Source organism: Pezoporus occidentalis, unplaced genomic scaffold (assembly GCF_034315485.1).
Source record: "Pezoporus occidentalis ecotype Australia unplaced genomic scaffold, CSIRO_AGI_Poc_V1 ctg29, whole genome shotgun sequence".
Taxonomy (NCBI): Eukaryota; Metazoa; Chordata; class Aves; order Psittaciformes; family Psittacidae; genus Pezoporus; species Pezoporus occidentalis.
Genome location: NW_026914829.1, coordinates 5,181,651 through 5,198,611, shown reverse-complemented (window position 1 = coordinate 5,198,611; position 16,961 = coordinate 5,181,651). Strand labels below are relative to the sequence as shown.

Below are 16,961 nucleotides of genomic sequence, written 5' to 3'. Positions count from 1 at the left end.
AAAAAAAAAAAAAGCTATAGGCACTATAGTTATACTTTAGTCACCATTCAAAGTGGAATGCTTAAATTAATAAAATAGCCACCAAATATTGCAAGAGTTGGAGCTTCTAATTTTTTGGTACCTAATAAATATCACAACCACCCTTGAAGGGACCAATTAAAGGAAGTCATAAAGTCAACAAACAGAGATTTATCAGGTTTGTAAGCCAGCCAACAGAAACACTCAAGGGAGGCGCACATCACAAATCCTGCTGTGCCATGGCATGGTCAGGACTCAAGAGCATTACTGCAGCTGAGCCAGGTCTCTTACAGAAGCTCAGGATCAGGGTCACTGACTGATCACTTACAGAGTGACCTTTCAAAGGCAGAAGTTCACATACCTAACTTAAACATGGGAAGTTTAGATCTGATGTAAGGAGGAAGTTCTTTACGGTAAGCGTGGTGGGCACTGGAATGGGTTGTGCCCAGGGAAGTTGTGAATGCTCCAACCCTGGCAGTGCTCAAGGCCAGGCTGGACAGAGACTCGGGTGACATGGTTTAGTGTGAAGTGCCCCTGCCTATGGCAGGGGGGTTGGAACTAGATGATCTTAAGGTCCTTTCCAACCCTAACTATTCTATGATTCTATGATTCTATTTATTCTACCTTGTTTTTCCTGACACATCACCCATATTTGCCTCCTCTTCCCTCCAGCTTGGACCACTGTGTCTTTAAAGCCATTCTACTCTGTATGCAGTTCTGTAAAATGAACTGAACTCCAGGCTGGTGACAGGTATTTTACTCAGGATCATTGACCACAAACCCTCTCTGGAAGTCAGGCAGCTGAACTAGGCCATTCTCACAAAATGAAAGGGAGAGAGACGACTCCCAAAATGTTGAACAGTTGGAAGTGTAAACCTAATCTCATGAGAAGAGCTGTTTTTAAGTTCTGGAACTACTTCAGTGGACTAAGGACTTGGAATTCAGGCTTCTCAAACTATATGTACATATAATACCAAAAGAGGGATAGGGAGTGGACCCCTGGTTTGAAAGCCAAGAAGTACCAAGTAACTTTCAACTGCACTGCTTGGGCCTAACTTCACTCTGCTAGACTATGAAGAATTAGCTGGAATGGAATAAAACAGAAATACTGAATGAGGTAACAAAGCAATGTAAAATATTCAACGAATTAACTCTCTGCTTTAAATTCTTATTTAGCAGTAGAATGAATTTGTCATTCCAGAAGAGTACTTTATAGATTAATTATCAGGGCAAGTCATTAACTCAGTACTGCTCTACAGCTTATTTCTTTGCCTCTGTGGTTTGATATTCCTTGTGTATAAGGGACTTCATGGTTTTTGTTGTTTTTTTTTTCTTTCTTTTTTTGTTTTTTTTGCTATTTTTGTTTTTTGTTTTTTTTTTCCTTTACAGGAGAAACTAAAAAAGTTACCAAATAAAGTAGTCGTTATAGAGCACTCATAACAATAGCGGATAGACTCTAGTTACTTCTCTGACCTATGCAGAGTGCAAGATATAAAAAACAAGTATTTCAGATGCTGAATAAGAAAAATTATTCCAATGCTATAAATAAGTGAGGCACACATAGAACATATTGAAGTCTCCGTAACAGCCATCTCTTGCATGATGTTATCATCTTGTATGATGTATACAGTTAGTCTGACTTGAGTGAAGTCGCTCATTTTACAACGCTCTCAGGACTTAAGATGAAGTAAGAGACCAAGCAGCTTGGAAACATCTTGACTTCATGTCCTGGGTTCAGCAGTAGCAGTCATGTTTTTTTTTCCTTTGTGGTAGCTGGTGCAGTGCTGTCTTTTGACTTCCAGCCTGAGAACAGTGTTGGTGAAGTCGATGTTTTCAGTTGTTGCTAAGTGATGTTTACCCTGACCAAGGACTTTGTGAGGCTCATGCTCTGCCAGGGAGGAGGGGAAGCTGTGAGGAAGCAGAGATGGGGCGCCTGACCCGGGCTAGCCAGGGAGGTATTCCATACCACAGCACGTCATGGCCGGGGTGGGGGGTGACTGGGAGTTACCTGGAAGGACACGGGCTTCCGGGTGGAACTCGTTTTCTTGGCCAGTGGTATCGTATTCTCTTCCCTTGTTATTTTCCCTTATCATTGTTGTAGTTGATCGTAGCGGTGGTGATTTGTGTTGTACATTGGTTGCTGGACTGTTCTTGTCTCAACCCGTGGGAGTTGCACTTTTTCGATCCTCCTCCCCGTTCCTCCAGGAGTGGGGAAGGGGAGAACCCCGGTGGGCGGGGGACACGGACCTTGATTGTTGTCAGCTCAGCACCACTCACTGGGAGTGAGTGAACAAGTTACCTGACTGGGTTTAAACCACGACAGTTCTTTTTGGCGCCCAAAGTGGGGCACGAGGGGTTGAGATAAGAACAGATCTGACAGGATTGATAGTCACTTGTCACAATGCTGATTTATTGGCTCTCAAGGTTGTTCCTCTTGATCTCACAGTTTCAGTATATCGTATTTTACATCCATCCGGTATTTGCTGTATTAGTGTTTTTCAAGTGTGGGGCTTGGGCTAAGGTTTTTGTCCCATTGTACTTTATGGTAATGACTTGTAATACAATAGAATCATTGATCATGAAACTGATCTGGCTTATGTTCCCAGTGTGGTCACCACCTTTATACTTTGGGAGGTATATGATGGAGGTGCTTAGCAATTACACATCTTTTTTCTCCTTCTCAGGTGCTCAACCTGTGAAGGAGACATCCTTTTACCCTCCCAGTCGTCCCCCCAGACCATTTACATTTGAGAGTTTTGAATTTTTTGAATGGCATTTTAATGCTGTTGAGACTTGTTTGCTGATGGTGATGGGAACCACCATGCTAACACGCATACAGAGTGTGTTTTGCCCACTACTGATTTCAAGAGTTAAGCAGAGTCAGGTTTGGGTCTTGTCTGGGGTCAAACGATGATGTAGGAGGACCAAGAGATTTTCCCTGAGGCTGGACAGCCATGAGTGGCAGGGTGTGTGGGATAGTATGGGCAAGTATCTAGGTCAGTGGGCCCCTCCAGTACTTTGGAATTTCACTACCAAACAACTGCAAAATCCAGAAGAATTAGTAAAACACTTAAATGAGGTGTGTGGTCATTCTGGCCATACCAGAGATGGACAAATCACAGCAACGTGCTGGGGCTTGGCCTATGCTTACAGGGCCTTGTTCAACACTATCCAGCACCTTCAAAAGGAAAAGAATGTCGGCAGATCTGAGGGCAAAGCAACAGTCGCTACTCAAACTTTGGCTGCAATGAACTGCACAGCTACCCCAGCGGCAAGTACAGCAGCTGCTCAAACTTCAACTGCAACAGACAGCGCGGTTACCCCAGCTCCAAGCACAGCAGCTGCACCAACCCCAGCAACAAGTACAGTCGCTACTCAAACCACAGTGATAATCACTGCAGCCAAACCAGAGGACCACTTCGTACCAATATCGGTTGCCCCTGTATGCAAGAGAACAAGCAAAAAGGAGGCAAAAAGGGTGAAGCGAGATGAAGAACCAATGAATTCACCACCCGGTCCAGAATCTGATCAGGAGTCATCATCACATGACGAAGAAGAAGAAGAAGAGGTAACTTCTCGACCTCGGACCTCAACCGAGCTGCGGAATATGCGAAAAGATTTTACCCGTCAACCAGGGGAGCACATCATCACCTGGTTACTCCGATGCTGGGACAATGGGGCTGATGGTCACGAGCTAGAAGGTACAGAAGCCAAGCAGCTGGGATCACTTGCTAGAGAAGGGGGAATTGACAAAGCAATTGCAAGAGAGAAAAAGTCCCTCAGCCTTTGGAGGCGGCTCTTGGCAGCTGTGAAAGAAAGGTTTCCGTACAAGGACGATGTTACGAGTCGTTCGGCCAAGTGGCCTACTATAGACAAAGGCATCCAGTCTCTGAGGGAATCAGCCATCGTAGAGATGCTCTATCACATCAAGCCGAATAACGGGGATACACCTATAGATCCAGATGAAGTTGAATGTACACGACCCATGTGGCGAAAACTTACACGGAATGCACCGTCATCATATGCCCATTCATTGGCAACAGTAACCTGGAATGACATAGTACCACTAACAGTGGATGAAATGGTTCATAAACTCCGAGAGTTCGAAGACAATCTCACCCCTTCCATCATCTCAGCTGTGAAAAAACTGTCCCAGGACCTCGAACAATTGAGGGACGATCTATCTGATTTATCCAGCTCCTCACGTGTACCAACACACGTCTCAGCTATTAACAAAAGGCGTCCTATTGTTCAAGAGAGGAGATACAGGAGGTATACGCCACGGGGTACCCTATGGTTTTACCTGCTGGATCACGGAGAAGACATGACAAAGTGGGATGGAAAACCTACTTCAGCTTTGGAGGAACGGGTGAGTGAACTGAAGAGGGGAGCAAGGGCCAAGACTGATCGTCCCATGAGAGCTACGGCTTCAGTCTCTGGTGAGCAGTTTCCCAGATGGAATGGAAGAGCTGATTTTACTCCAGCTCCTGTGATAAAGAAGAATAATCCCTTTCACCACAACTTAAGTGTCCAACGCTGTGACGACCATTAGAGGGGCCCTGACTCCAGCCAGGTGGAGGTAGGGGACAATCGGATTTACTGGACTGTGTGGATCAGATGGCCTGGCACATCAGTCCCACAGAAGTATAAGGCTCTAGTAGATACCGGTGCACAGTGTACCCTGATGCCATCAAGCTGTCAAGGGGTGGAACCCATCTATATTTCTGGAGTAACAGGAGGATCCCGAGAGTTGACTGTGCTGGAGACTGAAATTAGCCTGACTGGGAGGGAATGGCAAAAGCACCCTATTGTGACTGGTCCAGAGGCTCCATGCATCCTCGGCATAGACTACCTCAAGAGAAGGTACTTCAAAGACCCAAAAGGGTACCGGTGGGCTTTTGGTATTGCTGCTTTGGAGACTGAGGAAATTGAGCAGCTGTCCACCTTGCCTGGTCTCTCAGAAGATCCCTCTGCTGTGGGGTTGCTGAAAGTTGAAGAACAACAAGTGCCAATTGCAACCACAACAGTGCACCGGCGGCAATATTGCACCAACCGACACTCCCTGATTCCCATCCATCAGCTGATCCGTAGACTGGAGAGTCAGGGGGTGATCAGCAGGACCCGCTCGCCCTTTAATAGCCCCATATGGCCAGTGCGAAAGTCTAATGGAGAATGGAGACTAACAGTAGACTATCGTGGCCTGAATGAAGTCACACCACCATTGAGTGCTGCCGTACCGGACATGCTAGAACTTTAGTATGAACTAGAGTCAAAGGCAGCCAAGTGGTATGCCACAATTGATATTGCCAATGCATTTTTCTCAATTCCTTTGGCAGCAGAGTGCAGGCCACAGTTTGGTTTACTTGGAGGGGTGTCCATTTCACCTGGAACAGACTTCCCCGGGGTGGAAACACAGCCCTACCATCTGCCATGGACTGATTCAGACTGCACTGGAAGAGGGGCAAGCTCCAGAACACCTGCAATACATTGATGACATTATTGTGTGGGGCGATACAGCGGAAGAAGTCCTTGAGAAAGGGAGGAAAATAATCCAAATCCTGCTGAAAGCCAGTTTTGCCATAAAACGGAGTAAGGTCAAGGGACCTGCACAGGAGGTTCAATTTTTGGGAATAAAATGGCAAGATGGACGTAGACAGATCCCCACAGATGTGATCAACAAGATAACAGCAATGTCTCCACCAACTAGTAAGAAAGAAACGCAAGCTTTCTTGGGTGCTGTGGGGTTCTGGAGAATGCACATCCCAAATTACAGTTCGATTGTAAGCCCTCTCTATCATGTGACCCGGAAGAAGAATGATTTTAAATGGGGCCCTGAGCAGCAACAAGCCTTTGAGCAAATTAAAGGCGAGATAGTTCATGCAGTAGCCCTTGGACCTGTCCGGACCAGGCCAGATGTAAAAAATGTACTGTACACTGCAGCTGGGGAGAACGGTCCTACCTGAAGCCTCTGGCAGAAAGCTCCAGGGGAGACTCGAGGTCGACCCCTCGGCTTTTGGAGTTGGGGATATACCCCAGCTATACCCCAACTGAGGCCAGCTATAGCCCAACTGAGAAAGAGATACTGGCAGCCTATGAAGGGGTTCAAGCTGCTTCGGAAGCGATTGGCACTGAAGCACAGCTCCTCCTGGCACCCCGGTTGCCCGTGCTGGGCTGGATGTTCAAAGGCAGGGTCTCCTCTACACATCATGCAACTGATGCTACATGGAGTAAATGGGCTGCACTAATTACACAACGAACTCGAATAGGAAATCTCAGTCATCCAGGCATTCTAGAAGTCATCATGGACTGGCCAGAGGGCAAAGATTTTGGAATGTCACCAAAGGAGGAGGTGGCGCGCACTGAAGAGGCCCCACCATATAATAAACTGTCAGAAAGTGAAAAGCAGTATGCCTTGTTTACTGATGGGTCCTGCCGTATTGTGGGAAAGCATCGGAGATGGAAGGCAGCTGTATGGGGTCCTGGACGACAAGTTGCAGAAACTGCTGACGGAGAGGGTGAATCGAGTCAGTTTGCCGAGGTGAAAGCCATCCAGCTGGCCCTGGACATTGCTGAACGAGAAAAGTGGCCAGTACTTTATGTCTATACTGACTCATGGATGGTGGCAATGCCCTGTGGGGGTGGTTGAAGCAATGGAAGCAGAGCAACTGGCAACGCAGAGGTAAACCCATCTGGGCTGCTGCACTGTGGAAAGATATTGCTGCCCGGGTGCAGAACCTGGTGGTGAAGGTACATCAGGTAGATGCCCATGTACCCAAGAGTCGGGCCACTGAGGAACACCAGAACAACCAACAAGTGGATAAAGCGGCTAAGATTGAAGTGGCTCAGATGGACTTAGATTGGCAACATAAAGGTGAATAATTTTTGGCCCGGTGGGCCCATGACACTTCAGGCCATCAGGGCAGAGATGCAACATATAGATGGGCCCGTGACCGAGGGGTGGACTTAACAATGGACACTATTGCCCAGGTTATTCATGAGTGTGAAACATGTGCTGCAATTAAACAAGCTAAGCCGTTAAAGCCTCTTTGGTATGGAGGACAATGGTTGAAGTATAAATATGGGGAGGCCTGGCAGATTGACTATATCACACTGCCACCAACCCGCCAAGGCAAGCGCCATGTGCTTACCATGGTGGAAGCAACCACCAGGTGGCTGGAAACACATGCTGTGCCCCATGCCACTGCCCGGAACACTATCCTGGGCCTTGAGAAACAGATTTTGTGGCGACACGGCACCCCAGAGAGAACTGAGTCAGACAATGGGACTCATTTCCGGAATAACCTTATAGATATTTGGGCCAAAGAGCATGGCATTGAGTGGGTATATCACATCCCCTACTATGCACCAGCCTCTGGGAAAATTGAACGGTACAATGGGCTGTTAAAAACTACACTGAGAGCAATGGGTGGGGGAACTTTCAAGCATTGGGATACACACTTACCAAAGGCCACCTGGTTGGTCAACACCAGAGGATCTCTCAACAGGGCTGGCCCAACCCAGTCAGAACTTTTACATATTGTAGAGGGGGACAAAGTTCCCGTGGTGCATATGAAGAATTTGCTGGGGAAGACAGTCTGGGTTATTCCTGATTCAGGTAAAGGCAAACCCACTCGTGGGATTGCTTTTGCTCAGGGACCTGGATATACTTGGTGGGTAATGCGGGAAGATGGGGAAGTCCGATGTATACCTCAAGGGGATTTGATTTTAGGGGGAAACAGCCAGTGAACTCAATTGTATGCTGTTGCCTGCTGTGTAATGCTTTTATAGCCCATCAACTAGATGTCTCCAGGTCACCAGCGACTGGCCCTGGACTTCCCTCCAGCCATCATCCCAACAGAGAATGAACTTTGAACATCATGGACCGAATGGACTCGGCAGCATTATAGGGATTGGTCCATGCACTAAGAAAATGATCTTTTCATCTTGGTCTGTATGTATATGGATGTATATATATGGGAGAGCGATGGTGTATTGAAAATGTGGGATCTGAGCACGACGTGAATGGTATGGAATAAGGGGTGGATAATGTCCTGGGTTCAGCAGTAGCAGTCATGTTTTTTTTCCTTTGTGGTAGCTGGTACAGTGCTGTGTTTTGACTTCCAGCCTGAGAACAGTGTTGGTGAAGTCGATGTTTTCAGTTGTTGCTAAGTGATGTTTACCCTGACCAAGGACTTTGTGAGGCTCATGCTCTGCCAGGGAGGAGGGGAAGCTGTGAGGAAGCAGAGATGGGGCGCCTGACCCGGGCTAGCCAGGGAGGTATTCCATACCACAGCACGTCATGGCCGGGGTGGGGGGTGACTGGGAGTTACCCGGAAGGACACGGGCTTCCGGGTGGAACTCGTTTTCTTGGCCAGTGGTATCGTATTCTCTTCCCTTGTTATTTTCCCTTATCATTGTTGTAGTTGATAGTAGCGGTGGTGATTTGTGTTGTACATTGGTTGCTGGACTGTTCTTGTCTCAACCCGTGGGAGTTGCACTTTTTCGATCCTCCTCCCCGTTCCTCCGGGAGTGGGGAAGGGGAGAACCCCGGTGGGGGGGGGGGCGGGGACGGACCTCGATTGTTGTCAGCTCGGCACCACTCACTGGGAGTGAGTGAACAAGTTACCTGACTGGGTTTAAACCACGACACTTCAGTATCAGCATTTAGTGATCCTCACCAGTATCAGCATTTAGTGAGTATGCTGGATATAAACAGCATAGAAATTCTAAAGAATTAAGCAGCCATTTGATATAATACTTAAGTTACTAAAGTGACAAGCAGATCATTGTAAATGACATATTTACATAGACCCCAAATAGGTGTTCAGGTATTTAGGCAATATTAGTCTACTGTTCTGAAATAGTCTCTGCTGAGCGCAGAGTATCTTTAAAATTGAATCAACCATATTTAATTACTGAGAAGGAATTTATACAACTAGTTGTAAATATTCAGCATAGAAAAAAATTGCATTTTGAAAGTAAAAACTAGATTTATCAGTTTCTTAGAAAAATGTAAATGTCTAAAATAACCACATTTTAAACACAAACATAAACATGTATTTTTCCTAAAGGTTTTTCAAAGACATTAATTTCAATTAGAAGACTATCCTAGGTTCATCGGTAGCAGTAATTTTTCTCAGTCTTAGTAGCTGGTGCAGTGCTGTGGTTTTGATTTTCAGTCTGGGAACAACGCTGATAACACCAATGTTTTTAGTTGACCAAGGACTTTTTGAGTCTCATGCTCTGCCAGGGAGGAGGGGAAGCCGGGAGGAAGCAGAAACAGGACACCTGACCAAAACTAGCCAAAGAGGTATTCCATGCCACAGGACACCATGCCCACTATATAAAGTGGGTGCAGTTACCCAGAAGGGCTAGATCACTGCTGGGTTGGGCTGGGTATCTGTCGGCAGGTGGTGAGCGGTCGTATTCTCTTCCCTTGTTGATTCCCTCATCATTATTATTATTGGTGGTAGCAGTAGTGGTTTGTGTTATACCTTAGTTACTGGACTGTTCTTATCTCAACCTGATTCTCCTTCCCATCCCTCCAGGAGAGAGGGTAGGAAGCGGGGGGGTGGGGAGTGAGCGAGTGTTCTCATTGCCGGCTGGGGTTAAACCACGACATGAATGCAAATGGAAAGCATGGAAAAGAAATTCATTTACAGAGATGGGTACAGTGAATTTCATAATGACGTTTTAAAATTGTTTTTCTTATTTGGCTATTAGCATTGAATTCATGGTACAGGGCATACTGTTTCACAGCAAGAAAACTTATTCCTTTCTTATTTCCAGTAATGATAGAAGGCTGTGTTTTATACTTGCACTAATAGATCCTTTGTCATCCATGACTACCTTATCAACCTAATTCCTATTTATTTGTAAAGGTATTTTCTGTATGACAATATTTTTAATGCAAACCTAGAAAGTTTCTAAGTTGGAAAATGTTACCTGGGACTTGAAATACACTTTTAGAATGTTTTTAACCAAATTCATAGAGCTAGAAATAAGGTTTTGTCCATTTTCATAGAATGTAAGAAATACTATTTAAAAGTCACTTGGGGAACAATGAAAGGACATTAAACAGAAGACCAGTCACTAATTTAGAAGTTACATTATCTTCATCTGACATCTTCAAGCAGCAGATTTCATTTGCTCTGAAATAAGTTTCTGAAACTGGCTGAGTTTTACAAACAAAAAGCTGCTTTTACAAAGATGTATTCTTAAACTGGCAACCATTTTTAAATGAATTCACTGGATAAAATCTATTTCATACTGGAATTTAAAATATTCTTATACATAGTTAAATCTGGTGATTATAAATAACTGTTCCTTAAAGGAAAGATTACTTACCATATCCAATAGGCAATAAAATTTTCCATGTACAATCTAAGTTACTGGGGTAATTTCCAGGAAAACCTGGGCTCAGGATCACACCACCCATGCTTGTAAGTGTTCCACCACATTTAGCTATTAAAAATAAAAAGAAAGTCACTGTATCTTTCAATAATATTATTTCTTAATATACAATGAATTGAAAAATGGATTTTCCATTTTACCCCCATGCCCCCTAAACAGTGAATTTACCACAGTCAAGACATTCCTCACGAAGAAAAAAAAAAAAAAATAAAAAAATTTGCTTACTATCTGCATATCTGCATGCTTTTCTTCAGCCAGTTCATGTGTTTGGAGATTGAAAAGGCATTTGCGTCATTTAGGATGCGATAAAGCTAAATTATAAATAAGTGAAGCAACTTGTAAAGAAGTGGCTGAGTTTACACTTTCACTAGGACAATAATATGAATTAAGAGCAACATCAAGAAATCAAATTAATAACTTGTAATTTATATTTATTATTTGAGGAATCATTACATTAAAGCCCACGAGTTTTCATGCCAAGTATTACAGGGATGCATGACCTGAGATACTTTGATACTGTGCATTATGATAATTGTACCGAAAAAATTAAAATAGCCTTCTGGTCAGACCACACAAGAAATTGAATCAAGAAAGGAAGAACTGTGTTAAAAAGCTGACATCAGTCTTGAACTTCTCAAATACCTCTACCTCCCTCCAATCATAAATACATTACTTAGTGAAAACAACAGACTTTGGTTTGCACTTCTAGAAAAATCAACATTTCAAAGGTTGGAGGAGGGAAGAGAGGAATCATATTTTAAGGGCTTGTTTCTTTTCTTACGGGTATTTTAGCTTCCAGGATAGCAACATTTCATGAGCTAAAGAGGAAAAAAGCCCCAGTCAAACAAAAAAACCCCCACAAACTAAACAAAACAATCCCCCACCCCAAATAAAACAAAACAAAAACCAAAGCAACAAACAAAACAAAACAACTAAACAAAACAAAACATAACGAAAAAACACGAAAAGCCCCAAAGCATAGTTTTTGGACAGGAACTATACTTAATATACAAGGTAACGCATAAAATTAGCCCAAGTCTCATGCCAGCCAAATCCCAAAATACACCTTCCTGAATAAATTTTCCATTTCTAAAACTGATTTGAAGGAACTGCACTGCTTTCACATTAATCAGAAGTGACTGCTTCTGTAGAAGTTGACAAAACAATGTAATATACAGGCCCAATTTCACAAGGAATCTTTAAAACCATTTCACATTAAATTGCTTAGTATCATCCCAGTCTTTTAAACTCCTCTTAGATATAAAGCTAAAAGGCACAGCTTTTGCTGACTGAATACTGAAGTTAAAAGCATTCGCTGAAGAATGTATTTCAAAGCTGAAGTGATAAAATCTTACTATGGATCTATGCTTCTTTCCCCTCCATTCCTACTTTTTCTTGAAATGTGCATGCAAAAGACACCAGAATTTTAACTCTCTTAAACTTTGTTTAACCGAGAAACAATGCAACAGAGCAAGTTTATTTTCTACATAGGGAAAACTCACACCTGCTGAGTAAGTTCTTGATATGCTTAAAAAGGAAATATTTTATAGCTTTGCTTTTCACTTTGCATTGTTTAACAGCTTTCTCAGATGAAAAGAGACAGCCTTTTCTGGTTCCCTTCAGCTCTTTCATTCCATAACTCCTGAAGGTTTGGCTTCAGAGCTTGCCTCTACTACAGACAGACTGCCTGCTTCTTTGAGAAGTTTCCTAGGCTCCCTGCATGACCTGGCTTGTTCTTGAGAAGTTTCTCTAAGCTGAACATGCTACAAAAGGGATGTGTTAACTTCCTCTCCCTTCTGAAAAAGATTCAGCCTGAATCAAAGCAGAGTATTCAAGACAAGCTAAACAGTGGTAAACATCCGGGTTTCCTCCTTTCCCCACTGATAGTATTTTTTTAAATAGCATATACACTATATATAAAGAAAAAAAATAATCTGTATTTCACAGATGGAAATGGAAACTCAAGTTTTGAATTAAACAGAATTAAGTGAAAGAACAATAGGCATGACAAAGCCAGGAGTTTTTCCTGAGTGATGGTCAGAACACACTGAAAATAGCAAGTATCCATACCAATGCAGAGAGGAGATGGATAGTTCCAGCGTCGAACTGTTCCTGGCATACAAGAAATATGAGAACGACCCTGTTCGGATAGGGCAAAATATTAGATTACAGAAACCCATTATGGGACTTTTCATGAAGGCAGAGCTACAGAGGACCTCCTGGATCATCTTATCTGAGTTTTTTGTTTTATCAACCAAGTGCAATATAATTACTTTTTTGAATTTTTTAAACTCTATTTTCAAATACTTTTTTTTTTCTACTGGATAAATTTTTTAAACCACTCTTCCTCTGATAACTTGACAACTTCTCGATGTTTTTGACTAAATTTTAAGGCTGGTTACAAGACAGAAGCATCTGACTACCTGCTTTCATAATATGGTCATTCATATGGACTACATGCTCTCTATTTCAATTCCAGGGTTCTCACCCTAGTTCATTTTCAGGCTGCAATCTGGAGTGAATCAGTTATTACGCTGAGTGAGCAGTACACACAAAGAGAGAAATTTTTTTCCACATCTGCTTGCTACAGATGGTATGGATGTGGACCATATCAAGACAGTCATCCACGGTTACCAGCAGGTCTTGAACTCTCACATGGCCTCACAACATGACTCACTGCATACATGCAGCATCTAGGCAGACAGCTATAAAAGTACACATACTTCTTTATTAAGCTGTCATGTTTAATTTACTCTGCCTACCTTTAAGTAACATCACAAGAACAAGAAAAATGACGTCTGTAACCTGCAAAGTCTATTCCCACATCCTTTAGGGTGGCTGCCCAGGACCAACTGCAAAATGCTCCCAGCTTTCCTTGCACTGATACAGTTAAAACTGATGACATCAGCACAAACAAGTTTTTTTTAATCAATTCTGTCCTCAGAGGAGCTCAGGTTATGCATTCTGCTGTTGGAATGGTAAAACTGAATAAAGTGTCAGGAGTGAAAGAACCCAATACAAAGATTGAGGCATGGCACTGAGGGCAAGGTTTAGTTTCTCTTTCAGTAATTCGGATATACAAACCTGGGTATGTTATTTACCATCTCTTCTTTGTTTTTATCAAGTGTATTAAGAATCTAATATTTAGTACTGTAGTACATTTAATTAATATAATATGAAGAATTATTTAAATATTACTTGTCCATAGAAATCAAATTTTCATTAAAAAAAAAAAAAGAAGTAAACTGCAGTAAAGGAAAAACCATTTAATTAAATGACTTCCACATCATTTGTTACGTTTACAAACAAGGAACTACACATGCTACCTTGAATAAAGTTCACAGGGGGTTGTATTGAGTTGTATGGTATAAGTCACTTAAACTAATAATGTAGTTAAGCATATTTAGACAATCGGCTTCTGAAAGACAAACTGAAACATTCTCAAAAATGGCTTGGAAGGGAAAAAAAAATAATCAGCTTCCATTAAAATTAAGAAAAAATAAATTAGTCTTTCTTCTTATTAAAATACTACAAATTTATAACAACTCAATAGAAGATTTCGTTTAAAATGAAGCCTTTTTCTTTTAATGGAAAAATGTGCAGGCACTTACTGTATCATCTTTGTTACTTGCAAAACAGATGAGATTTTGAATAATTTACTTAAAGCAATATTCCTTGATTTATTTTATTCTCTTTTCCTAGTCTTCTATGATTGCATGTTCTGATGTGAGTCGGGGGGAAGCCATAATTTAACTACCACAGTTAGGGAAAAAAGTAAAATGGACTATAAAAATCTTTTGAAAAATAAAATGAAATTATTCCTCTGGCTTCAAGCCTCATCCCAACAAGAGTACACTCTGATTTCAGTCTTTTAAAGTCCCCTCCTGAGGGGAGACACTTAATCCTACAGCTAGCAATTATCTTTCTTACGCATCTCCAGGTAGTAGTTTGAGCTCTATGACTTTTCTGGTAAGTCTCAATTATAAACTAATTCCCACCTGATTGTTATTGCTAGCTGTGAATATGTTCTCTAAAGACTAAGGGTAAATTCACAGCTAGACTGAAAAAGTTATGCTGATCTGTATTTGCTGAAAAGCAAACATACTGCGCTCACAGAACCTCATTTTCATTATTTCCTTTTTAATTTGGAGCCATTTTACTTGTCTGAGCAGTACACTATACATACATGTGTATGCACTTCCTTACAGCAGAGTTCATACAGCATAGAAATCCTCATTAATATTTTGAAAATATTTGAACTATTGAATTTGGATATTTAAGGTTTTTTGTTTTACACTTTAGACAAGATCATGAAACTAGGGGGTTTTATGTCAAATTACATGGTTAATATCAAATTTGCATATGCGTGGAAACAGAGGTAAGAAATACAGTTAAGAAACTATGCTATGAAATTCTAAGAAATTATTTCATTATAGAATCCCTTTAAGTATAAAAAGAAAAGTGCAGTTAGTCATATTCAAGGACAAAAGACAAGACCTCCATATAAATAAAAGATGGCATGTGGTTTGCAACAGTGATATACATAGAAGTTAAGAATTAACATAGTTTATAGGCAGATATCTTCCTCACAAACACACAATTGTTTTACACTAATACTGTATTTATGAACTCACATTTCTGATTTTTTTTCTAAGTAAAAATAGATCCAGAATATTAAGTCAAAGCTTTTTTCTTCTGAATTCAGTCCAAAACAAAGTGCCTATCAGGAATACTCTCTGGCTTGTGATTATTATTGAACTGTGATGCTTCACCTAGGCCAAAAGCATGCCAGCACTCCATTCTAACAAATTAATACCACTTAAGATCAAATTTCACCTAACTCTGCCTTGGCGATGGAAACATACAGGTATCTGTAGAATATGGCATTTCATCGTATACTTCATTTAATCCTACTTTGAAATAGAAAGAAATTGTTTAGCAGGAGAAATGGAATAGCAGAAATAAAGTTAATAAAGTCCTAAATAAAGAGGTTTTAAACCAGTAGGTATTTTCAGAATAACATTAGATTTTCCTTTGCTGGAATCAGAAAAATTTAAGTAGTTTATCTGTGAACCATCAGCTGGCTCGTAAGCAATCCTTGAACCATTAAATGACCAGCAAGTGCTGAGGATGGGTAGAGTAGGCTTTATTGTACATGAGTATTGAATCTTTTTCCAATTAGGGTAGTTGTACAACGGAATCTTTTTTTGCTATGGATCTGGGATGCTTCTGACAGAGGCTGTTAACTTTCATGTTATTAAAGACCATAGATTAGGTAAAAGACTTGACCCAGTAGCTGTACTATATGACTGAAATGGTAAGCATATTGCTGTTTACCTAGAGAGATTTTTCAAGTGCAGCTGTTGCCACAGCCAGCCTAGAGATAAGATGTTCAGTCTGAATCGTGTCTGAATTTTAGGAGAATGGTAAGGAATACTGAGATCAAAGAATAAGCTTACATATGATGGTGCACTGAACTGGCAAACATCAGATAAGGACAGACTACTTTATCCTTCTCTGGAGCAAAAGTTGTGATGCTTTGCTTTCTCTGGTACAGTGGTACATTTTTACATTGTCTTGTGTGGGACCTATTACCACCCAAAAAATTCTGAACTCCAGTGTTTTCAATATATCGCACTGGTGATGGAATATATAGAAATACAGTAGAGGAATAAATAAGGGAAGAAAAAAAGTTTTCAGATCTTAGATATACCTAGTGCTGTGACAAACACCAGCTTGATAACATGTCTACCATTGGAAACTAAATCAGTGCTTGAACAGTGAGCATCCCCAGTCTGTGAACTAATTTGGATTATTTCTTTCCTTGAAAGATTTTGAAGAGTATATTTATCATGAATAAAAACTGTTTCTGAAAATAATTCTACAATTTCTGAGCAGAATACAAAATTCAAAGACATAACTGAGGTTAAAATTTCACCTAGAGGAACCAATTCCAAAAATGGGGAAATCACAGTACAGTTTCAATAAGCATAGTGTTACAATCATTTTCTAGAGAAAACATTTTAACCATGATATTTCATTGTCCATTTTGATGTTTTTTTACTGCTTGATAGCCTAAGACAACATATGCAGGCACAGGTTTACTGAGGGCCAAATATGCTATATATTCATAGCTTTATAATATGGGACTACTCACATAGGATCTACTTAAATCATTTCTATGGACACACTACAGCCTCTTCATTAAAATAGGATTTGGGTGGCTCTATTGTTATTTTGTTGCAAGTATTCCACAGTATATTAATCAAAGGAAAGAAAGAAAGAAATACCTGTAATGTATATCCTGGCTCACACTGAAATGACAAAACATCATTCACCATGTATCTATCTCCTGATTTGATCCCATTGCTAGGAATTACTGGTTCAGGACAGGCAGCAAGGCCTACAGCTGAGGAAAGTAAACACAAGAAAATAGGTAAGTTGACAACAGCTCTTCATTGTTATTTCCTGCTGTAAAAAAAATCTATCCACAGCATTTTTTATTTTTATTTTTTTTAAAAACAGAACAT

At 41.2% G+C, this 16,961-nt stretch overlaps 1 protein-coding gene across 2 annotated transcripts in view; it reads right to left on the bottom strand.

Annotated features, from left to right (window-relative positions):
* Positions 1 to 16,961, bottom strand: part of CSMD1 (CUB and Sushi multiple domains 1) — a 1,153,012-nt gene that overhangs the window by 139,603 nt on the left and 996,448 nt on the right. For both annotated transcript variants that reach the window (XM_062626215.1, XM_062626216.1), the window contains exons 38-40: positions 16,722 to 16,840; positions 12,502 to 12,571; positions 10,366 to 10,482 (exon numbers count right to left, since the gene is read on the bottom strand). In XM_062626215.1, the coding sequence (XP_062482199.1) occupies positions 10,366 to 10,482; positions 12,502 to 12,571; positions 16,722 to 16,840 (306 nt within the window). The remainder of the gene's footprint in view (positions 1 to 10,365; positions 10,483 to 12,501; positions 12,572 to 16,721; positions 16,841 to 16,961) is intronic.